General features: G+C 54.9%; 1 protein-coding gene across 6 annotated transcripts in view; it reads right to left on the minus strand.

Moving 5' to 3' along the window:
- MPRIP (myosin phosphatase Rho interacting protein) overlaps positions 1–26,772 on the minus strand; it is a 143,001-nt gene that overhangs the window by 36,920 nt on the left and 79,309 nt on the right. For 4 of the 6 annotated variants that reach the window (XM_054459239.2, XM_054459236.2, XM_054459240.2 and 1 more), the window contains exons 4-11: positions 21,576–21,727; positions 16,777–16,861; positions 12,028–12,250; positions 10,051–10,564; positions 5,763–5,901; positions 4,858–4,971; positions 2,441–2,497; positions 1,143–1,211 (exon numbers count right to left, since the gene is read on the minus strand). In XM_054459239.2, the coding sequence (XP_054315214.2) occupies positions 1,143–1,211; positions 2,441–2,497; positions 4,858–4,971; positions 5,763–5,901; positions 10,051–10,564; positions 12,028–12,250; positions 16,777–16,861; positions 21,576–21,727 (1,353 nt within the window). The remainder of the gene's footprint in view (positions 1–1,142; positions 1,212–2,440; positions 2,498–4,857; positions 4,972–5,762; positions 5,902–10,050; positions 10,565–12,027; positions 12,251–16,776; positions 16,862–21,575; positions 21,728–26,772) is intronic. The other 2 variants (XM_054459242.2, XM_054459243.2) reach the window with 1 other exon arrangement.

The following is a 26,772-nucleotide window of genomic DNA, read 5'->3' on the forward strand; positions in this document are numbered from 1 at the left end:
TAAAGATTGAGGCTTCATAAAATTAGTAACTTCTGCTGCTCCTTCAAGGACCTTTATTTATTTTAAAACGATTATTTATTTAAAATGTATGGCAGTGAAGAATCCAGTGACCACTGTTCCAGCCTGTTGCTACAGATGGGGCTGTGCCAAGTGCTAGTGGCTTTACCTCCCATTGCTTTTGCACCATCAGTGCAGATGGTCACACGCAAAAAAAAAGTCAATGACATCTTAATATTACAAATTATTTTAACCATCACTGCTCTCCTGAAAGGGCCTCAGGGACCCCCAGAGGTCTACAGACCACACTCGGAAGTGCTCTCCTATGCACACGCAACCAAACACTTACACAGGCTCCTTACTTCCCCAACGCTGGACACCACCAGAGGCCCACCGCCCACACTCTCCTACCCCTACTTCTTATCACTACCGCCTTTTCCCCTTCAGTCTGTAAAGACTGGCTCAGAGTATTTAATACATACCCTGGCCCTTAATGGTGGGTATTTAGGCTCTTTCTAATCATCTGGCTGTTACAAACGTGTGGGAATGACTAACCTGAAACAGACGTTTTTCCATATGTGGGAGTTATCTGAGGGATTCCTGGAGTGGAACTACTGGGGAAAAGGCAAGAGAGACTTGCCAAACTGTTTAGAAGAGGTTATTTTATTTGTAGGTGAAGAAAAAAAGAACCCCTTCTACTTGGTCCTTGACCACAGAATCAGGACTGTCCAGGGGCCCAACAAAGCTCATCTACCATATCCTGTCCTTGTCCAGAAGGCAGGGCGTAAGATGTAGCTCAATTCTTCCAACTCCATTTACCATGAAATCTCTTTGTGGAAAAAACAAAATTGTTCATCCTGAGTTTTCAAATTTCAGTGTTTTTCAAAGAACAGAGAAAAGAAAAGCTGCCCAAACCCACTGCACTGGGCACTTAATTCAAGGTCTTGTGCTCACCTTCCCACCAGGTCGGAACTGGGAAACCCAAGAGGGCAACGTGGACATACCTTCGGCAAGGTAACACCACCGAAGGGCGTTGTCCTCAGAGGTGGGGACATTAGCCCAGGGGGAAGCAGATCTACTAGCCCCAGATGCCACCTGGACCCCTCCAGCTGTCTCCACAGCAGAGGCAAAGCCCAGACACTCACCTCCTCAGCCACTGAATCCCTGTAGTATCTCAGGCTTTGATCGGCGAGGACAAACCAGTGTTTCTTCCACTAAAGGGGAAGAAAAGAAAAATGACTCGACTACCAACTCCTATACGGCACGCCTGCCACTCCATGGCGATGCGCAGCCAGAGCCTGTGGGGCCCTCCCAGAGCACAGGGAAAGCAGGGGACAGGCTGGCCCCTCCCTTGACAGCATACAGAGGACTCTGCTCGGACTGCAGGCAGCCATGCGCTTACGCCCTCAGGACGCTCACTAAGCTGTGACCCTCCAGTGAAGAGGCAGCACAGACAGCTGAGCAGGCCTTGGCTGTGGGCTCTATGACCAGTGGTGTGGCTGGTGGCCAGGCCGTGCGGTCCTCAGTAACTACAGAGGCTGCAGATGACAGGCTGGGCCCATCAGAATGGAAAGGTGGCTGTGAAATGGCATCTCCACCTGCAGGTGGCAGCCCGCAAGCCATGGCCACGTGGCCTCCTAACCAGCAGGGGTAACTAACCAGCTAGAGACCAAGTCTTCACTGTGAGCAGTAAGGAAGGGAACTTGAGTCTTCACGCCAGGCCAAGGGCATTTGATATGGAGGAGAAAGAAAGAGAATGTCTTGGGATAGCAGCTCAGGAAGCAGGAAGGGAGTGCGGATGGGCTGGGCATCAGGGCCTCTTAGGTAAGGACCCAGCAGGCTTTCTCTTCACGCCTCCTTGGGAGGCCTGGCCTTCCAGCCCACGGCACAGGGTCAAGGTGGGCTGGCAGGTCCAGCCTCAGATGGCTCTTCCTGCTTGAGTCTGATGGCAAGAATGTACCATGTTTGCTCCTTCCAGGGCTAACACTGCCACTGCAGCTGAGGAGTCTCTGGCATGAGAGTCTTGCAGTGCTAGGCTACTGTCTACTTGGCTGGCTTGCATGGAAACACAAGCCAATCCCACAGCCAGAGAGTTTCTTTGTCCCTGGGGAAGCCAGGCCCCTAAACAACTTTTAGGAAAGATCACCAGGTGGGGGCTAGTGTTACAAGGCATCCCTAAGGCCTGAGGCCAAGACCCCCTTGCCATCAGCAGACAGGCCTACCAAGTGCCCCTCCAGAGCACCCCCCACTGCAGAAATGAAGGCTGTGTGCCTGTACTTCTAGAAGCAGATGGGAGTCTCAGCCACAGCCCTGGTCACGAAGACAAGGGGCATGGAGGAGGAAGGCATGGAGCCAGCACTTGCAGACTGGCTGGGGACAAGGACAGCTCACCCTCACCCTGTCTCCAGACCCCTCAGGGGCCACGGCAACCCTGCACACTCACCTGGCCATCCTCATACTGCTTAGTCAGCCAGCCTTTCTTGAAATTCAGCAGGTCGGGCTGAGAAAGGGAGAAAAAAGAACAGCTCAGAGGAAACTCTTCTAGTGTAATGAGTGTCTGATGGGGCCAGTATTTCTGTCCAGATGAGGCGGGTACCAGGAAAGGGGTTTCTCCACCTGCCAGACAAGCCTGTGCAGCCCCCTCACCCTGGTGGGTGCTGCCCACAACCCGCCTTCTGTAGGCACACGCGACCTTGAGGAAGGAGATGCTGGGCTTGGCAGGCTGGCAGGAGAGAAGGTATGGTCTCACTGCCCTGTGAGCAGTGTGGGCTCCGGCCTGTACAGGGCCCACTGCACAGGGCCTATCTGGGGGTCAGAAAACAAGCCCAGATGAAGAGTCACAGAACATTTTATTTGAAGGGAAACATCTGCAGGGAAGGCTGAAAGGAGAAGTGATTCAAAAGTTCTTGCAGAAGCCACAGGAAGCCTGGGAAACAGAGACGTGTGGTGTTGAGGAAGCAGCAGCTGCAGCCCCGCTGAGACCCTCAGGCCATTTCTCCACCAAGAATAGGCTTGACCTGTATTCCCCACAAGAAGCAGGATGGCAGACGGCGGGGCAGCGTCCAGGCACAGGGCTCTGTCCTTCCTCCACCTGTGCTGCCCAGACACACCTGGGCCCTGAGGAACAGCCTGAGACAGCACTGCCACCTACAGCCCACCTGGCTGGCACCACAGAGACATGGGTCACCCTACCTCTGGTCCCAGGTGCTCTCTTTTCTACAGCCATCTGAGCAGAAACCAGCTTTGACGTCTTTTTGTATTATTCCAAGGAGTGAGAGTGAGAACAGGCAAGAATTGTCAGGATAACTACCAGGACAAAGCGCCCTGGGAGCCTCTGCTCAGAACCCTGTCTCTGAGGAGTGAGGGAGGAATCAGTTGGCTCCTGCCTAGGTCTGGCCAAGACTGACCCAGATAGATAAGAAGCCTCTCTACAGAGCCCTGTTTCAACCCCAACGTCCTGCCAAGCCGTGCAACTGTCCTTGCTGCCAGAGTTATTTGAGGCACCCAATCAAAAGCAACACTGTGAAATTAAGACACCCTACCCCAAGTGACCCTTAAATAGGGAGGTCCTCTCCTGCAAGCTTGTAGTTGCCATTGCGGCACAGGACCTGAGACGTGGGACTGCCACCTGCCCCTTCTCTGACAGCCTGCTTAGCCTGCAGATCTTTCTTTTTTTTGAGACGGAGTCTTGATCTGTCGCCAGGCTGGAGTGCAGTGGCACAATCTCGGCTCACTGCAACCTCCGCCTCCCAGGTTCAAGTGATTCTCCTGCCTCAGCCTCTCGAGTAGCTGGGACTACAGGAGCGCAATACCACACCCAGCTAATTTTTGTATTTTTAGTAAAGACAGTGTTTCACCATGTTGGTCGGGATGGTCTCGATCTCTTGACCTCATGATCTGCCCGCCTTGGCCTCCCAAAGTGCTGGGATTACAGACGTGAGCCACCGTGCCCGGCCTAGCTTGCGGATCTTTAACAAAAACTCATAATTTCCATATCATGGTTGTGCCATTGAAGCCAAGCCTGCAATCTGACCCCAATGGCAAGGCCTATGAAGGTGGGTTCCCTGCTGGTGCTCTCTGTTGGGGACAGGAGCTCCCAGCTAAGTTAACAAAGAAACAAGGAGTTTTGTTCAAGACACCTGAAGCAAAACCCAGACTGAAGGAAAAACCCAAACCTTACTCCTCCTCACACTTCATGTTACACATCAATCCGTGGTTGGCAGCCCCCAAGCCCTGGGGCAGGCCGGAGGCCCACGGTGAGCTGCTGTGCAGGCAACAAGGAGGAGACAAGAGGCAGTGAGCAGGCCCCAGGCTCCCCTGGAGGCTGAAGACAGTGGGGAGGAGCTGGGTCAGCATGCTGAGTTGGCCTTGCTCCTGTACCCTGACCATTCCTTCTGCACCTCTGCTGTCATAGCTCTGAGGCCCATGGAGAACCTGGTGCAAGGCCTGCTCTTCCACTTGAGGCATGACATGGAGAACGAGACAAGCTCCAGCAAGATGTGGCCTCTGCCTCTGAAGTGCCACAAAAAGCAATGCCCAAAGCAAGAGAAGCAGAGGGTCCCTGCTGCAGCCCTGCCACCTAGAGTTGGGAGTCTGCCTGGCCGAGGTGGCCTCCTCTGCAGGGCCTCCTCCCAGAGCTCAGGATGCCATGGAGCCCTTGGTTCTGCTGGGACCAGAAAAGGGAAGAAACAGAATCTGCGTTCGACAGCCTGTGGGTCGGTGGGTGGGGGTGCTCACGGACACGAGGGCCTGTGCACAGAGGGACAGCTGGCGTGGACGCATAGACAGAAACAGACAGCGCCTCAGAGTGACCAGAAGCAGAGGAGCACGGCCTCCGGAGGACGCGGTGCCTGGGCTCACCGTCACGGAGGGCTCCGTGGACCTCCTGTCCAGTGACTTGGCTCTTCGGTGTGGAGACAGGGGGGAAGCCGAGGCGTCTGGGAGAGGAGCTGGGGGGGCTTCACTGGTGAAGTCCTGTGGCAGAGAGCAGCCGCCAGTCAGTGCAGCCCAGGGGAATGTGGGCATGTGAGGGACGAGCTGGTGCTGTCCACCCCTCCAAGAGCCGCCAGGGCCTTGCTCCTGGCGAGGGGCAGTGATCTGCCTAGCCCCCATAGCAAGTCTCCAGCAGGGCCAGGACAGGACCCGGGTCCTGAGATGCCCTGGTTGATAGAGCAGCCTTTTCTTTTGGATTCCCAGTCACTGTCACTTTCCTGGCCCCACCCCATCCTCCAGCTTCTCTGGGTCACAGAAGGAAGAGCCCTGGGCTCTGTGGCGGCAGGTGGCAAGCTGTGGGCCAGGCAGTGGGCACTAGGCACCTTGTGAACAAGAGAGAAGCCAGGCGAAGATGAGCTTAGACTTGGCCAGCTACAAAAGCAGCAGGCGGGTGCCCAGGAGGATTTCAGAAGCCGAGTCTACCTTGGGCTGAGTGGAGACACGAGGGGTGTAGCTGTACTGAAAGAAAGAGTTAGGAAGGTGTGACATTCAGCCTTGTTGCTGGGCTGTCTCAGATAGGAAGAGAGTGATCCTAATTGAATCTGGGATCTAAAATGCATGAGAATATCCTTCAGCAGAGATGGAGAAGGCTCTGATATGAAGCTGCAGGAGACAGGCCTGCCCTAGAGAAGGTCACTATGCAGAGGAGGTGGTCGGAGAGAAGCCTGGCAGGAGCACATCCCAGGCCTGTGTGGAGGGGACTTGGCGCATGGGGTGCATGCTGACCCGCCCCCGAGCCACCCCTGAGGTGCTGCCCAGCCCCAGGAGCTCACCCGCTTCCTAGGGAACGCCCTCTTCTCACTGCGGCCCTGGCGTGTGTCGCTGGATGGCGAGGGCCCCACTGCATTGGTCTCCATGTGCTCTGCCTTCTCAATGTCCAAGGCCTCAAACTTTTCAATCACCTGGGACCTCCTGCAAGAGAGGACACGAGGCCCTGAGGTGGCAGTGAGGTGAGCTGTGAGGTGGCAGTGAGCCGACTCCTCCCATGCCCGGCCTGGCCTGGGCCTGATTCCCCTCAGGCTTGCACAGCACCGAGGTCGTCTAGACACGTGCTCAGCCAACCCGAGCTCCGCCCGTGCCCCTCCACGGCCCTCCCTCCCATCAGGCCTGTGCTTGCCCCTGCCCTCTGCCCCCACGCTGGAGGCCCTGCAGGCTCTGTGGTGTTGACCCACTCGGCATTCACACAGCTTGGCACCCGGCAGCCTCTCCTGAGCCACAGACATGATCAAAAGGCAACCACCACCACGGACGGCGGCCTCCATTCTCATTGCATCCCTCATGGATCACAGTGCAGCCCCCACCCCAAAATTTAGCAAGAAAGAGGCCCAGGAATTAACATTGTTTCTGCCAACAGTAAAAGGAATCAAAGACCAAATTAAAACAAAAACAAAGCAGGCTGATTTCATGTGAGAGGGCTGGCGGCCTCCTCAGGCTGTCTACGGCCGGAGACGGAGCTGAGATGGGGGCGAAGCGGGTGGAGGAGGCGCAGCGCCACCCAGCGGCACAGCAGGAGAGCGCAGAGGCAAGACCTGAAAGAAAACAAGGCTGGGAAATGAATACACGGAAGAGCACTGCTTTTTCAAATCAAATAATGGTGAACCAAAATTATCCAAAGAATTAAAGAAGCAAAAACCCAAGGTAATCACTGAAGAGGGAGAGAGACCATGATTGTCCTCCAGCTGCAAGAAGTCACCCTGGTGGGGTCAGAGGTGGGGGATACGCCAGCTGAGGCTCAGCTCACGGGGCCGGGCCTGTTCTCCCAGGGGCACCTAAGTTACCTGGCGGGGAGGGTGTCACTGCTGCTCTAGACAAGAGGATAAGAACCCAGAGGAAGTGGGTGAAGGGCTCCCAAGCCTGGAAGCCTAATTATCTCCACAAGGAAGAGAGGAAACAAGATCAATTCCTGAGACCCCACCTCCCCCAAGAGGCCAGCTGCTTCTCAGGGAGGGCGAGGGAACACCGGCTGCCTAAGGTGTCTTCACTCCCGGAGAGAGGAGGGCGAGGGACCCAGGCTCTGCTTCCTCCCTGCGCTTAGACACAAAGTGTCTTCCTCAGGAAAGAAGCTTGTGCCGGGCCAGCCTGCTAGAACCGGCAGCGAGGCAGGTGCTGGGGTAGGGGAGCAGGAGAGGCCGTGGCATTGTGAGAGCAGGAAGCTAAGGAAGCTGCTGGAGTTCCAGGGCACCCAGGGAAAGCTTGGTAAGTGCAGGCCAGGCATCCACCACACTTGAGCGATTGTGGTGGGATCTCGGTGAGATTCAAGGCTCACCAATAGGCCACTTCCAGGATGAGGGCTCCTCTGCCCAACACTGGGGCCTAGAAAGCCCCAGAAAAGCAGTGAGGAGCTGCTGGGCTTTAACCCCATGCAAATTGCATGCCGTGGTACTGTGGGGATCCAGACAGAGGAGTCGTGGTGGAGAACAGGAAAGGCACTTGCTACAGTTGCTCTGCATGGGGGCCTGGGGAGATCCTGTAAGACCACAGGCTCGCACACCGGCTGCCCTGATCTACTGGGCGAGGTGGAAAGTTATTACTTGGTGCCCTGGAAGCTGCAGGTGGGACAGCAAGCGCCTTACTGGTCAGCACAGAAAATGGGGCCTGCATCCTGCAGCTCCAGGGTTCCCAGGGCACTAACCGTTGTGCTGAGGGCAGGGGGGTTAGGGCTACATGGGGAGCTGGCCTTGCTGCCAGTCACCAGCAGGCCAACCAGGAAAACAGCTTCCTCCACTCAGCAGCCAGAGGTGACTCACTATCCAAGAAACACTCTGAAAGTCTGAGGAACAGACACATCGAAGCCCAAAGCCGGTCAGGTTCAGATAGGCCTGCCTAGATGGCTGTGGCTTGTCAAAAAACCAACCCCGTGGTCCCAGCAGTCTGGCTCCTGGGCACACCTACTGTGGCTGCCATTCCAGGTAGGTGTGGCCAATAATCTCTTGCCAATTTGGAGATTCTGCTCTAATCAACCAGGGCACAGGAATCCAACCAAGCACAGGGTGGGCTACTAGGGATCCAGTGAGCAGGCCTCAGAAAGCGACGGCAGCCAATCAGATGTCACCAGGGTCAGGAGAAAGGGATGCTGCAGTATTAGTATGCAGAACTGGCGGGGGGTGGGGCCAGCACCAGGTGAAAACCCATCCCCGTGTGGCAGTGCATGCAGAGTACAAAGCCCCAGAGACTGCACCTGTCCCAGGCAACAGGAGACAAGAACGAGTTCAAAAGGAGTCTCTCTGAGAAGAAGCCAAGCCAAGCAGGTGTGCTGAATGCTAATTCTGTGGTCTGGCGCTAAACCAGGACATAGCTGATCCTGCTCTGGAGCCACCACGACACACAGCCTGCTTGCCAGCCAGCATGAAGCCTCCCCTGCCCACCCACTGGCCTCCTCCTCTCTCTAGCAAAACCCTTTACTTATATATTTTCTTAACTGCTTAAAAGAGCACCCTTGGCATCAGTCCTGGGTCACAGGATGGGAGGAGGGACTTCCCGGCTAAGGCCCCACTGGGATCTGACCAGCTATCCATTGTTGAGAAGTCACCTACTCCTGAGCCTCAGTTTTCACATCTATAACTGGGGGCAGTAGTAACAGGTCCTCATCAGGCTACTATGAAACGTTAAGGCAGCCAAGTGCTTAGCAGAGCACCCTGGGGCACTAGGCAGGGGCTAGGAACCACCTGGCTGCCCTTCCTTTCCCTAGGAAGTCAATGTGTCATTTTCCTCTCAAGAACAGTATCTCTGGGAGATGCTTCCTTATCCTGGAGACTAACCTGCAGGCTCACATGCCTTTTCATCTGGGACGTTTGGAAGAGTGGGTGGGCTGTCAGCCAATAGTGGGTGTTCAGAAGAAAAGAGGGCAGGAGGTAAAAACACTTCCCTCCACCTGCCCTTCGAGGCACGGGAGCCCATGGCTGCCTTCACCTGTCCCTCCTGGTAGCGTCTCTAACTCTGAGCTCCAGGTTGTGGCTGGGGAAGGGAGGACACTCTGAGAAGACTTCCAGAACTATGGTTTGAACCTCTTTTCTGGACAGTGAACCTTGGGAACCTAATGAAAACTATGAGTCTTCTTCCCAGAAGAGTGCCTAACCCTAACTCTTTTCTGGGAAGACTACTGTGAAATTGTTTTATTGAGGGGGCAGGTCATCATGGGCCTCCAGAAGTCTGTAAGTCTATCCATAAACTGGGCCGAGGAACCCTGCTGTCAAGGCAAAGCCTCAGTATACAGATGCAGGGGTGCAAGCCTGATGGAAGGTGTGCTTGGGCACTTGTGTCTGGATTTGGGCTTGGAGGCCTCGGGGGACATCCAGCTCTTTCTCTAGTTCTCCAGGAAACTCTGGAGAACAAGGGCAGGGCAGGGCATGGGCCCTCGTCTTCTTAGGCAGCAGTCAAGTTCTGCACCTGTGCCCCTGGTCCCTGCCCTAGGCCCAGATATCCAAACTTTCTCTCTCTCCAGCCAGTCAGTCTTAGAGGGCAAAAAGCAATGCTCCCCGGAGGGCAAAAGCAATGCTATTGGGTGCTGGGCTGCTTCACAGGTTACCTCAGGTTTCCTGGGGCTGTGGCTCCCCAGGGAGCATGTCCTTGAGAGAGGAACCTGTGTTGCCCCCACCTTCCTGGGCACGCCTGTCTGCCTCTGAACCTCTCAATGACCTTTGCCCACCCTGGGACTGCCAGGGTGAGGAGCGCCTCTGTCACCACATGTAGTTCTAGGGTCTCCCTGCCTTCATGCCACTTCAGAGAATAGAAATGGCCCAGGAGGAAAAGATCCAGCCCCACAAGGACCAGGCAGTTAAGAACCCATCAGGGAACCTTAAGGTCCCAGTCCTAGGAGGCACTGACGTGAAAACTGCTATTCTTGGCCTCGACCTCTGATGCTCAGAAATTCTGCACTCTGGCTACAAGAGCTGAGTTCTGAGCCCAGAGGGAAAATCCCCCTATGTTCTGAACAGAAAGCATGCTCTGCCAAGGGAGGCTTGGGGACTGTATGTGAGAGAAACAGAGAGTATGAGTGTATGTGCGTGGGTGGAAGTGCATGTGTGTGGGCCTGGGTGTTCAGCCCTCTAACCTGCTCCTTACCTCCGCTCGTTGCCAAACAGACGGGCCACCTCCTCCCTGCCAGGGCTCCGGGCCCGAGTTCTACGCTCCAGCCGCCTTCTCTCCACCTGGAAGGCTTCTCGGTGGCTGATCCTGATGGCCTTAGGGACGTCGGCCAGGGTGGCATATTGCCTGCTGGCTTTAAAGGCAAAGGCGCTCCCCAGTCTCTCTGTCCCCCGCCCCCTAGTGCTGCCAGAGTCCACGTAGGCAGGTGGCTGGCTGGCCACATCCAGGGAGCCGAGGGAGATGCTGCAGACCATTCGGTGGGGGAGTTGAGGACCTGGGGAAGGAAGAGGACCACCGAGCTCCCGGGAGGGTGACTCGGGGCAACTGTACCTGTGGTTGGGGGTGCTGGGGCTGGGAGGGGAGAGCGGCGGGGGCAGCTGCTGTTCCTCGGCCTTCAAGTCCTGTTTGGTCTTCTCCAGGGAGAAGTAGCCGCTCTCCACCCGGACTTTGCGGCCACAGTCCACGTGGTCGCTACTCATGGAGCTCTCCTCTGGAAGAGACAGTGGGAGGGCGGAGACGCACTCAGCCTGCTGGCAGCTTTGCTTTGAGGACTTTTTTTTTTAAAGCTCATGTAGGATCCAAGCAGGGGCCTTCTCTACCTCCCGTCTCTAACATCCAGCACAGCCCACTCAAGGGCAGAGTCAGACGGAAAGAACCATGGATGTGAATGAAATATTCCATGCATGCTTTTTTCTCTCATCCATCTCTCCCCTGCAGCTGGCTGCCTCTCAGCCAGACTGGCAGGCAGGCCCTGCACTTCTAGTCTGGGGGCTTGGCTGGAAGACCAGCTCTGTACCTCAGGACACAAGACCCCCACCACCAACCGCTTCTCACCAACATCAAGGGGGAAGCTGACAGCCAACAAGCTCTTCAGTCTTTTTTTTTTTTTTTTTGAGATGGAATCTCACTCTGTCACCAGGCTAGAGTGCAGTGGTGTGATCTCAGCTCACTGCAACCTCTGCCTCCTGGGCTCAAGTGATTCTCCTGCCTCAGCCTCCCAAGTAGCTAGGACTACAGGTGTGCACCACCACATCTGGCTAATTTTTGTATTTTTAGCAGAGATGGGATTTCACTATGTTGGCCAGGTTGGTCTCAAACTCCTGACCTCAGGTGTTCCACCTGCCTCAGCCTCCCAAAGTGCTGGGATTATAGGCGTGAGCCACCATGCCCGGCCCCTTCAGTCTTTTAATGCATTCTGGTGGTGGGAAGGGGCAGGAGACTTCTACAGAAGTGAGACAGAGTGAACAGATTTTTGACATGGATAGGCCTGAGAGGAAGACTGAGACACCTTCCACCCAGAGTGCATGTAAAAGATGCAGCCAGAGCGAGCTGGGCTGGCCCCTGCTGCTCACTTATTTTTAACAATCTAGACAAAACACAGATGGGAAAGCCCAGCCTGTGTCTTACAGAGCCCTCTAGAGCCTGAGAACAAGAGAGGCAAAGATGGAAGATCTGCTCCTGCTCAGGCAATTCCGAAGTGCTAAAAGATAGGGCACGAGGATGCCAACTGCTGCCTCCCCAGCACCCCTCCCCCTCCTTCCGCCAGAGGCCCAGGCAGAATGCGGATGGTGAGAGGGATGAGACTGACCGCTGCTTCTTGGGGCAGGATGCACACAGAAACACGATGGTGCAATGACAGAGGCCTTCCCATCCACAGACCCTGCTGCAAAACGTTTATGATTCTCCTGACAAGCAACTGGGGCTGACAGAACAGGAGCTTTCTTCCTCCTTTAAAGATGGGATTTAAGAGCTAGAAGGGGCAAGGCCAAGACTGGAGCCCGGGAATCTCAGAACATACCAGGCCAGGTGCTACCCCCAGGGCTGATGGACAAAGGGAATCGAGGTCCAGGGCTTGTGACTGGGCTCTACAGGCCTTGGCTGAATCTCCAGGGCCAGCTCTGATGGGAGGGAGGGCCATTCCAGTGCATACAAGCCAGCCTGGCCCCCACTCACCTTCTTTGCTCTCCAGCCCAGGTTCCCGCAGGGAGCTGGCAGCAGGAGGCTGACTCTGGCTGGGACTCTGAGCTGGACTCAGGCTGCTGCCATCTGGCTGGTCCTTGGTCCTCATTTCTTCCTGCCAGAGTGTGGACTTGGTGGTGGGGACTTTCTCAGCACTGGGGATGCTGCTGCTGCTGCTGCTGCTGCTGGTAACAGCCACCTTGGCAGGCCCAGGCTCCTGGAGGAGAGAAAGTGGTGTCTGTGAAGGTGCAGGAGCACACAGCTCAGGCTGGGTCACAGGTCCTGGCTGCCTAGCTATAGGGGGCACCCGGGCCAGCTACACAATGTCAAGGGCCTGGAATCTTCAGATACTGCCCCATAACAGTGAGACCACAGTAGTTGCTTTGGAGTCTGTCATTCCTAGACATCCAAGACTCAAATAAGGTGAGACAGAACAGAGTGAGGAAAGAGAACACACCCTCGAGACAGGTCCAGCATCATCTGTAGCTCCCTACGGTGAATGCAAGAACAAGTTCACAGCGCCCAAGTCTGGGCCAGCCCTGTGGCCTTACCCACCCTCTGCTTTTTGCTCCTAAGAAGCTAAAATGTAGTGCCCAGATGCTATGTGAAGGAAAGAGTCGTCAAATGCAAACTAAATGCTATGGTTTCAATGTCTGTGTCTCCCCACAACTCATGTGTTGAAATCCTAACCCCCAAGATGATGGTATCAGGAGGTGGGGCCTTTAGGAGGTGATTAGGTCATAAGAATGGAGCCCTCATGTAAGGGATTAGTGCCTTCATAGAAGAGGCCTCAGAGAGCTGCCTTGTCCCTTCTAACATGTGAGGACCAGCAAGGGGGCCCTCACCAGACACCCAAAGTACTAGCACTTTAATCTTGGACTAACCAGCCTGCTGTGAGAAAACTTTCTATTATTTATAAGCTGACTAGCCTGTGGTATTTTATTATAACAGACAGAACACACAAAGACACCAAATACCCCACTTGAATCTGCACACAGGCACACACTCACAAATGCATATACACGTATTCACGTGCACATGCTCGCTCTCTCACACTCACAAGCTCACACACGCACAAGCTAGATACAAGCCAGTAGCCCAGATGGAAAAGGTGTCAATCCCCAATCTCTCCAGGTTCTGGAAGTGGTATTGCTCCGAGGGAGAAGTGTTTGTGGGGCAGGCATTTAGGTAGATGCAGAGTCCAGTCCCTGGGCAGAGAACCCTAACTTGACTCTGCAAACACAGAATCCAGACAACAGCAGGACTGTGATCCCCAGCTGCTCCGCAGTACCAGGTCACATCCTGGGCCCCAACAACCCTGCCCAGAGGGCTGCCAACAGGATGGCTTTGGCCCCTCTCCAAAAGTGAAGCACATCTCAGCTCTCTCGCAAAAGACAAGAGCACGATATACAAGTGCCCACTTCCCACTCCCATCCTGATGGCCAAGCCTCATTTTTAGAAACCCACCTTAGTCCCTCTCTGGCTTGGGCCCTTGGAGAGGGTTGCAGATGACACAGGTTCTTTATATGCATGTGTGTGCGCACACTTGCAGATGCAGCATCACCACCAGACTATTTATCAATAGCCTGGCTGGGATCCATACATCCAGTCTCACCCACCCACCTCTCAAGGGAGGCCGCAGGCACTGAGAGAAGAGGCAGCAGGCCCACACGCACACAGCCAGTGAGGGGCAGCATGGGGGTCTGAGTGTTTCCACCACGTGCTCCAGAAGCAGGAAGGCCATGGGGTGGTGGGGCACTGCCTTGGGTGGGGCTCTGGGTCCAAAGCTGTTGGCGCTTTTGCAAGGATTCCAGGCCTCACGGACAGGATAAAGGCAAGGAGGCTCTTCCCACAGACCCAGGATGCACACCTGGCCACCTACTCAGCTTAGGGCTGCCAGCAGACAGACTCCCAGGCTGAAGGCTCCCCTTAGAAGAAGCCAGCTTCTCGGAAGCAAACAGTGAAGGTTTCTCCTGACAAGTTTCCCAAGGGTTCCAATGACCCAAGGGGATGCCACCCCAGGACCACCTGTCCCTGCACCAAGCACAGCATCCTGGGCTGCTTACCCATGGGAAACCAGCAGCTGTGCTGGATGCAGAACCACCCTAACTGCCCACCCCGGCAGCAGCGCTTCCCCAAAGCACAAGTTGTTCTAGAGCCTTGCTTGCCAAGCAGGGCCTCTCTCTGCAGGGGTTTCAGAAGGCTCCCCACTTCCCTAGCAGGAACACGGAGCATGGCAACCAATGCGAAGGAAGAATTCTAACTTGGAGTGGGGGTGACAGTAGACACCCCAGTAAAAAACAGGATTCTTAAGGTTCTTAAGGAAGGAGACACACATGTGGGCCCGGTGGTGCTGGCTGGGCTCACACTGAACTCAGAAGAAAGCCGGAGAAAAGCAGAAGAACCTGGGGGGCTGGGAGATGGAGGAGCGGGCCTCCCTCAGCTCCACCAGAGGAGTGGAGACCCAGGGCCTGCACACCTGGCTGGAAACACAGCTCTGGGCTTCCCATCCATCTCCATCCTTCTGCCCTTCACACCTACATGGGTCATCGTTTCCTTCTGCTCCAGGCTTTTTACTTTATTGCCTGGAGCCCATGCCTCTCAGGTCATAGGCTTTGGAAACTCTGGTCAGGGCCAAGCCCTTCTCCTCTCCCAGCCCTAGACTCTATTGAGACTCCTGCCCTCAGCTGAAAGGCTGTCTACTGCTCCCGCAGTGCGATCCTTGGCCCCAACTTCTGGAAGCAGAACCTTCCAGAAGGTCCCACCTGAGTTCCTTAAGGGGAGAAGCTGATTCTTACTGGGCACAACAGGCAGCCAACGCTTCAAGCTCTCCACTGGTTCAATCTGAAACTCTCCTGGGCCAACACTGGGCCATGGAGAAAGAAGTATAGGGTCTTGGGTTCTCGCCTCTCCAGGTGCTCTGAAGGTGTGAGGTTTACCCCCAGCCCCACCCTAGGCCATGAGAATGCCTTTAGCATCAGGCTGCATGCAGAGGGGAGGCCTGCCCAAAGATCCCATCTCAACCATGGCCCCTGCTGCTACTCTGCAGTGCCCCCATGTCACTCCACAAGACTGACTTGACAAAGAGATGGCCTCTGATTAAAATTCAAAGCTTCTGGAAACAAGCAGCCTCAAATGGGATGCTCTCGGGACCAAAGGGTAGAAAGGAGAGACCCCGCAAGGTTGTCTTAGGACGGGGCTGAGTGCGGAAGGCTAGGAACCCTGTGCTCCAGACTCCAAGAGACCCTCAGTGAAGTGGGTAACCTACCCACCCTGGGATCGTGTGGCTCCTTCTACCAACAAAAAAGTTGAAGCTTGGTCATGGGTAGCTGTTTTGGGGAGCTGGGTGTCATGAGGGAGGGAGAGCAAGCAAGTTCCCTGGAGTGGGCAGAGAGCGGCTTCTGCACTTGGAGTTACCTTATTAGAGGCAGGAGCTCTGCTTCTGCACTGTTTCCAAGGCATCACCATGGAAACGCAGTGTAATCCTAAACGCTGTTATTCTGCCTGTGATTTGTTTGTTTCTCTCAAACTGGGAAGCTTTGGGGGATTTACGTATTAACTGCTGTTCCCCAGCAGGAAGCTCCATTTTCAGTCCCAGGAACCACTCTGTATTTTTCGCCGACTTCTTGCTAGCGACATCTCCTTTCCAGCGGTTGTTGGCTTGGGTGTCCCCCACCTGCCTCCCTGATCCCAGGATGGAGGGTGGATGACCATGGGCTGAGAGTGGCCCAGGCTGATTCCATCAGCAGGAGGGCCAACACAGCAGCCCAGGGCAGGTATATCCAAGGGCAGCCCAAGGAGCTGAGGAGAGAAAGGGACCCAGGCCAGTGCATGCCCCCTGACCTCCGTAGCCCGTGGGCTGGCTCTCTTCACTTCTGTGGGCCTCTGGCCTTGTGATGCCCAAGGGACCCCCATCCCCACCCTGCTCCCTCTCGGAGTGACTATGAGGCTCAGGACAAGGCAAAGCACTTGGGAACAGTAGCGTACGGTACAGAGGGAAAGGAATTACATTTACTGAGAACCTATAATAGGTCCAAAACTTTTCATGCTCACAACAATCTTGGCAATTAAGCAGCAACAGGTCTGCTTTGCAAGTTGATTAACTGAGGCTCAAAAAAGGTTACCTAATTCCCCCATGGCCCCAGGAACGTGGGGAGTGTGGTAAGGCGGTATAGGACCCTTCTATGCCCTGAGCCTTGCACACTGGCCAGGGAGGGAAGGAGGATCATGGCCTGTGGGGAAGGACTGGGCCTTGAGGGACCACCCCAGTCAGGCACGCCCTGCTCAGGTCACATGGGAGTTGCAGCAAGGGCCCCTGTGAGCTTCTTATGGGCCATATCACTCCAGGACTCTCCTCCCCATCCTACTGCATCCGGCTGCCTGCAAGGCCATCTGTGGGTGCAGAGTCCTTTTGACTGTGGCTGCAGGCTGCCCGTGCTGCCCCTCCCCAGCTGCCAGTAGGATAGCAAGGGGAGGGATCACAGCTGTATACTGCTAGCCGGCTGGAAACTTCCCTTGGGCAGCCCCAGAGCACACTAGCAGGCCACCCTGTCCCTGTTGTGGTTCCCCTGTGGCTCAGTGAGGATCTTGCAGATTGCAGCCCACAGCAAGGATGTGCAGAGTTGGTGACTGCCTCAGCCCTGGCCTGACTGTGTCCTCACCCTCTAACCTCCAGGGAGCCCTCACTTCTTCCCAAGCCCTGGCTCCACTGAGGGGATGCCACCTGGCAAACCCACTGCCTACCTGTGGTGTGGGGGGCTCCACTTTCCGTTTCTTCTTCTGATTCTGCTTGTTGGTCCGGGGATAGACCATGAGCATCTCCAGCCACCTGGGAAGAGAAAAGGAGACAAGTACCAGGTAAGACGCGGGCACTCAGGGACTAGGAGCCCTGGCCCTTGCCGGGTGGTCCAGGACGAGAGCAGGGCATTGTCCCCAGAGACAGACTGCTATGCTGGGGCCAGAAGTGCCACAGAGCAAGCCTGGACGATGACCCTGCCACACCCACAGCAGGCTCAGGACACGACACAGGCTCCGTGCTGGCAGAGAGGCCCGGCCTGGCCATGGCCTCAGAGCACAGGACGTGTAACTTCCATTACTGACCCTGTCTCCAGGGCCTGGAATTGCCCTAACACTGCTCTCCCAGAGTGGGCTTGGTGAGAGTACAGATGAGCTGTGCCCATTTAGGGAAACAGAGGCAGGTGCTGGCCCTGAGGCCAGAATCTAGGAGCTGTGCTGGTCAAGTTCCCACAGTGGGTCCTCTTGAGGAACTGGGGTGTTGGGGGTTGCTGAACTCCCACAGTCCCTGCAGAGGGAGGGTGCTGGGCACCCTGGCTTTGAGGAAGGCTGGGCAGAGCTGCCCAGGGACCCCATCAGGGATTGTGTGTGGGAAGTTCACTCTGGATAGACACCAGGGGTGCAGCAAGGGAACACAGCAAGAGCAGGCGCTGCCAGCAGGAGAACTCTGGAGCTGGCTCTGCCACCATCCCACCACAATCTTGGGTGGCTCCTGGCCCCTTAGGAGCTTCAATCTTCTCATTTCTGAAATCAGGAGCTAGATCAGATCATGGCACAACTACTTCCACCACATAGAATTTTACAACAGACAAAGGAACTAACAGCAGTTGCCTTGCCAGAGCTGCCTGCCAGTCCTGTGGGGGCTGGAGGACAGGGGTGGGAGGAGCGGAGGGCAGTGTAGGTCCTGCCTCTGAAGCCCCAGCTCCAGCCCTGGGCCTGGTTGTGCAAGGGCAGCCCTAGTGTCCTCTCCAGAGTGGAAGGAGCCTCAGAAGACACTGCTCCAGGTCTTCTTTCAGCACCAGGGTCCACGCTGGGCCTGCTGGCAGCCTGGGCCCAGGGTTGGGGATGGAGGGGTCTGTACTGCTGCACCCTGCTAGAGATCACACGGGTGCAGCAACCAGCAGCACACTGAGCCTGGGGCAGGAGAAGGGCTCAAGTCTTCTGTGTCCAGAGGTATTTCTTTGAGGTGGAGAGGAGAGGAGGGGAGGAGGAAAAGGGATAGAGGAGGGAAGAGAGGAAGAGGATGGGGAGGAGGAAAGGAGAAAAGGAGGGAAGGAGGGACAAACAGACAAAGGAAGGATCAGTCACAGTCATTGGCTTCTGAGACAGCCTCAGGATGGGTGTGCTGTTGACAGCTGGTGGCGGCAGAGGCCAGGCTTAAGGCACGGAACCACAGCAACAGAGCTGAGGGGCCCCCCTCAGCCCAGCTCAGCCCACAGCTAGTGATGCTTGATTTGCTGAGAGAATGAATGAACACCTGCAATGCCACAGACCCAAGCCACAGGTCCTGTGGGTCATTCCTCCACGGCCCCAAAACAAGAAAGAAGGCTGTGACTATCTGCAAAGCCAGCAGACAGGCAGGCCTTCTGAGGGTCCTGAGCCCCTCTCCTCCCTGGTCACACTTCTCATCAAGGCTGGCTGGGAGCAGAGGTCCCAGGAGAGGGCCTCGCTCATACGACCTGGGATGTTCACAAGCCCTATGGGATTAAAGAGGTTTGCCCTTCCAGTCTGCCATGGCAGCTGCCACTTCTTCTGACCACTCTGAGGGACTGTGCCTGCAGAAGGCTGCACTTAAAACTTCACCGAGGTGTGGAGAATGCTGGAGGTGCAGAACCCTGCCAGGTACCCCAGGCCCCTGCAGACTGGCCCAGGTTCCATCAGTCAGCAATGACTAATGGCCTTGCAGGATGGAACCTGGAGGGGAGGGGAGATGGCTGCACCACAGGTGCTCTGCTGACTGCTTGGAGCTGCTGAGCTCTCCTGGGCTGGCTCCAGCAAGCCTGGGACTCGGGAGGAGTCAGGACAGCTGGTGTCCCACGTGACCTCAGTCCCATTATGCATCTTAATCTCTGTTCAGACTGGAGTCTGTGGCTGGAGTCGCAGAGATGCAGGGTCCAGGAACAGATGATGGAATGTGTCCTCTGCACTTGGATTTCTCAAGGAAGCCCAATAAGAAGCGTCTAACATCATCCAGATGTGTTATAAATGTTAACAAAACAAACCCCAAGAAGAGAGGAGAGGGGTGAGTGTGAATATGGGACTGGTAGGTGCTGGGGCTTCCCAGATGGGGACGGCAGAGCCCGGATGAGTGAGAACGGGGGAGTGGGTAAGGTTAAAAGGCAGGGCAGGGAGAAGGGAAGCCCAGGCTTCACCCAGCTGAGAGCACAGAAGAGCTCCCTTGCCAACTCCTAACCAAACCCACCTCGTCTAAAAGAGCTATGTAAAGTGTGGCCCAGAATCCTGGAAGTGGGAATTGGAAAGAGCTGCCAACTTCCTCTACCCAGGCCCAGGAGAGACCCGGCAGCCTACGCAGCTGTCAGGGCTATGCAGAGAAGACCTGGGAAGAAGACTGGGTGGGACTGTCCCCAACCCACCCTGCTCCCAGCTGCCTGGCAGAAGTGTCTGCACCTCCTTAGGGACCAGCTTTGATGTGATCAGAGAGCTCAGACCCAGAATGGCGCTCCAGAGCCTAGGGATGAGGTTACTGGGAAGAGGAGTTATAATGGGCAACAGAAGGAGGCAAGAGAGGGAGCAGAGGAAGGGGGCTGTCAGCGAGGGCAGGAGACAGAGGAATGGGAGAAGGAGGCAAAAGCGCTTGTCCCCAGGGTGCACAGGCCACGCCTGACTCCCTCACGCAGCTGAGCATCCCAGCTTGTGGGAAGGTGAGGGCGGATCATGAGGTTATGCCACGTGAGAACCTGCCCGTTGGACACGAACTAACGTGGCCCACAACCAGGGCGAGGGGAAGGGGAAGAGCCTCAGGCAGCTTATCCTGGCTTTGGATACGCCACTGAGCCACCACACACGTGGGGCCCAGATGGCATGTGCACCCGGTACCTTGGTCCATTAACGATCTTGTCTACCCAAGCTGCATGGGTATGGCAAGCCTGAACATGCAACAGAAGAGCAGAGAAGTGACCCAGGAGAGGGACTTGGGATGGAGTGAGGACCTCTGGCAGGACTTAGGCTGCCTGCTGGAGGCAGTCCAAATGCTAAACATCACCCTCTCCTAATACCACATACCTCTATGTGCTGGTCCTAGAACCAACCCTGCTCCAGACACTCCCCAGCTTGCCCTGGAGACCCAGGACTGCCATCCATCCCACCTGTTACCCACACCCTCCCTGGGACCCAGCTCCTGTGGAAAGGGTGAGGGTTTCCTAGGAAAGCCACCCGGGCAGAGGAAGCCTCAGCTGTGTCCTGCCCAGCCAACAGCAGCAACACGTGTGAGCCAGAAAGTGCAGAAGGTGCCCTTGGCCAGGCTCCCATCTCCAGGCCCTGGGTCTCCTCGACTGTACCATGAGGGTTCTTCAGAAGCCCTTGACATTCTTGATCATATGGTTCTGGATTAAGACTGGGGGAGACACAAGTGCTCCTCCAGCACGGCTCCAGGTGCTCAGAAATGCAAACCTGCCTCTCTCCAGTAGAGGACTCTAGGGGAGAGCACACCCCCGCAGAGAGCGCCCCTGGGACCCAGCACTGGCTCCCGGACGCCTTGCCATGTGGCCCTGGACTTCCAGCCGTGCTCACGCACCAGGCTTGGCCAGGCTGCAGCTGAGGCTAAAGTGAGGCTGGTGTTCCGAGTCATCTGTGTGTTCAAACTCAAGGGCTTCGTATTCCTGATTCCCTCTACTCTGTACTGCTACAGTCAGCCTGGCCCAGTAAGCCCCAGGTTTACTTTCTCCCAGAGCTTCTTAGACTCATGTGCCTCCTTCTCAGCCTTAAGCAAGACAGGGATTCTCGGAGATCCAGTTTGTGAGCTCCTGTCAGGCCCAATGAGCCTGTTCACCTGCACGGACCATGTATGGCTTTTCACCATGGCCCAGACCATGCGGGTAGCAAAGAATTCCCTGCTAGACTGGGAGCTCTGGGAAGGCAGACGCTGCCCTGGGCTCAGCACTGCGCTCAGGCCCCTGGACTGTGGGCTCTCTCAACCTGAGCCAGTCCACCACTCTCAGGGGACCTGGGTGAGCGAGAGACTTATCCATTCTCTCCACTCACAGAAACCAATCTGTGCAGTGGCAGCAGAGTGGCCCGGGTGTGAGGTGCTGGGGATGTGACTGAGACACCTCCAACCCCCACCACCACTGACGGAGACACACATGGACACAGCAGATAACCTGGTGCTTTCATAGGTGGTGGAGCCTGTGCTGGGCTCCAGCCCTGGAAGGAGCAGCCACTCCAGACTGGGAGAGGGAGTGCCCAGGTCATGTGCTTCAGGGACTGATCCCCTTCCAGGTGGAGGGGCAGGTGAGTTGGGGGTGTGGTGAGTGCAGAGGTGGGGAGGCCCGAGGAGGGTAAGGTGGCCAGAGCAAAGAGGGGCCCCCAGAGGCTGCAGGTGGAATGGTGGATGTCCTGATTTCTGCTGTGCTCAGCACATGGCGGTGTTGAGAACAGAGACAGAGCCCAGAAGTAGAGGCACATGGGGAAGTAGACAACATCGACACTGCCACAGGGGCAGGCGGCCCATTTGGTGTTGGCCCTGTGGCAGGTGGTGGTGCCTTGTTCCACAGCGCCAGCATACTCACCCGCTGACGATCTCCTTGGTCTCCGCCCGGATGAAATGCTCCTTCTCAGGCGTCAGAATACACAGGGAGAACTTCTGGCCCGTGCGGCCCTCGCCATCCACCACGTCTGTGCACTGGTTCATGTTGATGGTGCCCTGAGGCAGGGTCGTGGGCTGCAAGAAGGCGGCAGAGAGTCACCCAGAGGCCAGCCAATGGGGTCACAGACGTCCCACTGCCCCAGGCCATTCCTGACCCTCCCAGCCTGTGGGGCCTCTAGGAGTGTTCTTCCTCACTCCAGCCCCAGCTCCTCATCCTTTGTGCCCATCCCAGGGAGGACGGTGACAGGCCTGGCCTTCTCCAGAGGACACCCAGTTAAACATTCCTCCTACGTGGAGAGCGACATCCCACTTGCACTGGAGGGGATATGCAGGGGAGGACAGGATGGGGACAGCTGCGGTGACAGGGGCAGCTGAGATCCTGGTCTCAGAAGGGCTGCTGATCCCACAGAGAAGCAAGAAAAAGCTCCAGAGGAGGCAGTCTCAAAATAGCAGGGTTATTTTTAGAGGCAAGGAGGGGGCCAGAGAGAAGCCACATCCTTGAGAGCAGGCTGTGGGGTGGGTGTGCTGTGCCTTCTCTAGAGGCGGCCAAGGAGCACGCCCAGCAGCCTGGCCCACGGCACCTTCCCAGGGCCAGAGCAGAGCCCAGCAAAGGCTGCCAAGCCAGCTCTGGCATGGCAAACAGTAACTTTTTTTCTTACAGCAAAAGCTGTTACACACTGAAATTAGGGACAGAAAACCAAAAGCAGGAAAGGAAGCCTTTAAGAAATCCCTACTGAGGCAAAGCGCTAGGCAAGAGGACCTTTATGGAGATGACTTGTTTAGCCCTGTGCCCTCTGGCCTCTTTCTTACTCTCCCAAGATAAGGATGCTTTGGGACAGCAGATGGGTTGCCATGGTTACCACCACACCAGGGGTGCCCCTGTCCTTAACACACTCCGCACTGACTCCACTCCACTAATGGACAGCTGCTGGCTTCTCCACTGAGCACCCCAACAGCCCATCATTTCCTTGTTCTCATTCTTGAAGAAGTAGAAGATGCTTCTGATCCATCTGAGGGGTGGCCTGCAGTTGGGCTGCCTTCCACCCAGAGGTCTAGAAGGTTCCTACCACCAAGCAGCCTCAAGCTCCTTGCTGACAGTCAATGGGGGCTTGGTCTGAAGAGCAGGATGCTGGGTCTGGTGCCCACGCTGAGCTCAGACCAACCATTCTCCACACCCCCGACCTTCTTCCTTTCAGACACAAGTTAGGTGCAACCTCTTCGTCCCTCCACCTCAAGCTCCTGTGATCTTCCTGTTACTTCCTCTGACCTACTTGCCACCTCTTTCTACACCCCTTGATGCCTGCCTGCAGGAGTCAGACCCGAGGGCTGCTGGCTTTGCAGAGCCCTTGCCTACATGGCTGCTGGCTCTTTTCTCCATGGTTAAATGTCCGGGTCCAAGAAGTCTTTCCTTGTGGGGTCTCTGGACTCAGCCATCCCCCGTGGGTCCAGCTCAGAATGGAGGTGGCACAGCAGGTGGGATGGAGGCTGGGCTCACAGGGAAGCCTCCTTCAGTGGCTTCACCCTTTCGGCATACACCATTGGCATCCTGCCTCAGCACTGACCCTGGGGGGACACGAGGAGGAGCCGCATTCAAGCCCAGCTCAGTGCTCTCCATCAGTGGAGTGGCCCGCAGGTGTCTCTTCCAGACATTCTTGGAGGGTCCTTGAGAAGGAGCCAGGAAAGGGAGATGGGTGGGGTTGCTCTGCAACCAAGCAGTGGGTGATTCTTGAGAAGGAGAGTGTAGAGGAGGCAGCCTCAGACCCCATCTTTATGCTAGTCCAGAAAGTCTGGATCCAAGCCCCTGCCACCTTCTGGTTGGGGAGGCCTACGCTGAGTGCTATGGCCACAGCCACAGGACAGATGGGCCTTCCTGCCCAAGGTGGGGGTCCTGGCTTTCCCAATCTCCTCTCTCCAGCTCCAGTCCCTTTACTCTATTTGACAGAAATTCTCATCCTGGGCATCCTGGCATAGTGCAGGTGCCTGTCTGAACCCTCTGGGCAAATGAAGGGTTGCTCTGACTCCCCTCTTGAGCCCAACACCCCCATGCAAAAGCGCAACCCACCTCCACCTCCCTAGACAAGGCATCTTGTCTGAGGTGGACCCTCTTGTTTGCTGAGGAAACTCCATGGACCACAGTGAGGACTGGATGACATGAAATGGTAAAGTGGCCGGTGCACTCGTTACCAGAGTGTCAGAAGCCATCCTGGAGGAACCACTATGGAGGCAGAGGGGCTTTCCTAAGGTGGCCCTTCCTCTCTGGTCTTTGACTCCCACCCTGGTCCTTGGGACCGTGGTCTCAAAATGCTGACAGTGCAGGTCCTGGATGAGCTGTGTATCCATACCATGGTGCCAGTCTACTATGAGTGTGCATGCGTGTGCACACACACACACAGAGACATATGTTAGATGGAATATATCAACAGAAATTCCAAAGTTTTCTTCTCAAGGGATCATCCACTGGCCCCCTGGAGGCACAGGCCCCACTTTAAGGTCACTGTTCCAGGGTTCAGTGTCACCAAATTGCTCACTGTCCCTGAAGCCCACTCTTCCCTCTTACACAGTAATTGTTTGGGCACTTGGCCCCCAGCCGAACAAAACCCCTGCTCTGCCGCTGAACGTGGTTGTGTCTCAGCCTCACCAACTGAGTATGAAGCAATGCCTTCCACCTCTCCACCCCTCTGGGCCTCAGTTTCCTCATGTGCAAAGTGAGGGTTCTACCTCTTTCCAAAAAGGATTTCAGAAGCATTAATAAAAGGCAAAAACATACCAAGCTGGGCCAGGACTGAAGGAAATTAGCATGTATTAACTACCTGTGTGTCAAGATTTCACAGTTACACTCCCTTTTATGCTCTCTTCAATATTACTTACTGTGAGGCGGGCATCACCTAACCCTATCACACACAGAGAAAGGAGACCAAATGGGGGTAAATAACAGTTATCAAAGAAGGGAAAATTTTAACTCCAGAGCCCAATCTATTTCCATGGAGGAGGGAAAAAAAACTTCCTGCTTTTAATCAGATGATCTCATTTTTATTTAATCCTGGTATTAACTTTTCTTTTTCTTTGAGACAGAGTCTCGCTCTGTTGCCCAGGCTGGAGTGCAGTGGTGTGATCTCAGCTCACTGCAACCTCCATCCCCTGGGTTCAAGCGATTCTCCTGCCTCAGCCTCCCAAGTAACTGGGACTACAGGTGCATGCTACCACACCCAGTTAATTTTTGTATTTTTAGTATTATATTTTTGTATTTTATAGTAATTTTTGTATTTTTAGTAGAGACAGGGTTTCACCATGTTGGCCAGGCTGGTCTCAAACTCCTGATGTCAACTGATCCACCTGCTTCAGCCTCCCACAGTGCTGGCATTACAGGCGTAAAGCCACCGCCCCTGGCTTAACTTTTCTTTTTAACAACAGCTTTATTGAGATATAATTTATATACAATTTACCTAAAGTGTACAGTTCAATGGCTTTTAGCATCAGGTTCACAGAGCTGTTCAGCAATCAAGTGCAGAACATTTCCATCTCCCCCTGAAAAGCCTTGGAGCATTCGCAGTCACTTCCCTTTGATACCTGCCCCCACCTCAACAACTGCTAACCTGTTTCCTGCCTCTGTGGACGCACCTCTTCTGGATACCTTGCATAAATGGAAAAATCTGGCTTCCATTTAGCATATTTTCAAGGATTTAGCATATTTTCAGGTTCCTCCGCATTGCAGCATGTGTCAGTCTTTCAATCCTTTTTACAGTTGAATAACGTTCCATTGTGTGGCTATACCGCATTTTGTTTATCCATTCATCTGCTGATGGACGTTTGGACTGTTTCCATTTTTTGGCTACTGTGTATAGTGCTGCTATGCACGTTCCTGTACAGTGTTCCTGTGCTCTCATTTCTCTTGGGTGTGTACCTAGGAGCAGTGCTGGGTCATATGGAAACTATATGTTTAACTCTGAGGAGTTGCCAGACTATTTCCCAAAGTGGCTGTGCCATCTCACATTCCCACTAGCACTGCGTGAGGGTTTGGGACTAACTTTTTAAATTGTATTTATGTACTGCTTCTAACCAGCACTCTTGGAAGACAGGTCCAGGTACGTACTGAGGACCTGCTATAAAATAGCTCCCTTTGGCTGGGCGCAGTGGCTCATACCTGTAATCCCAGCACTTTGGGAGGCCGAGACGGGCGGATCACGAGGTCAGCAGATCAAGACCATCCTGGCTAACACGGTGAAACCCCATCTCTACTAAAAATACAAAAAATTAGCCGGGCGTGGTGGCGGGCGCCTGTAGTCCCAGCTACTCGGGAGGCTGAGGCAGGAGAATGGCGTGAACCCGGGAGGCGGAGATTGCAGTGAGCCGAGATCCTGCCACTGCACTCCAGCCTGGGTGACAGAGCGAGACTCTGTCTCAAAAAAAAAAATAAAAATAAAAAATAAAAACAAAAAATAGCTCCCTTCGATTGTGGAGAGAAAGGGAACACTGATACACTGTTGGAGTGTAAATTAGTTCAGCCACTGTGGAAGACAGTGTGGCAATTCCTCAAAGACCTAAAGACAGAAATACCATTTGATCCAGCAATCTCATTACTGGGTATATACCCAAAGGAATATAAGTCATTCTATTATAAAGACACATACATATGTATGTTCACTGTAGCACTATTCACAATAGCAAAGACACGGAATCAACCTAAATGCCCATCAATGATACAGACCAGAGAAACAAAATGTGATATATATACACCATGGAATACTATGTAGCCATAAAAAAGAATGAGATAATACCCTTTGCAGGGACATGGATGGAGCTGGAGGCCACTATCTTTAGCAAGCGAACACAGGAACAGAAAACCACATAGCACATGCTCTCACTTATAAGTGGGAGCTAAATGATGAGAACACATAGACACATGGAGGGAAACAACACACACTGGGGCCTTTCAGAGGGGGGAGGGTGGGAAGAGGGAGAAGATCAGGAAAAGTAACTAATGGGTATTAGGCTTCATATCTGGGTGATGAAATAATCTGTACAACAAACTTCCATGACAGAAGTTTACCTATGTGACAAACCTGCACTTGCACCCCTGAACTTAAAAAGAAAAAGAAAATAGCTCCCTCCAAGTCTCAGTA

This window comes from Pongo pygmaeus, chromosome 19, assembly GCF_028885625.2.
Source record: "Pongo pygmaeus isolate AG05252 chromosome 19, NHGRI_mPonPyg2-v2.0_pri, whole genome shotgun sequence".
Classification (NCBI taxonomy): Eukaryota; Metazoa; Chordata; class Mammalia; order Primates; family Hominidae; genus Pongo; species Pongo pygmaeus.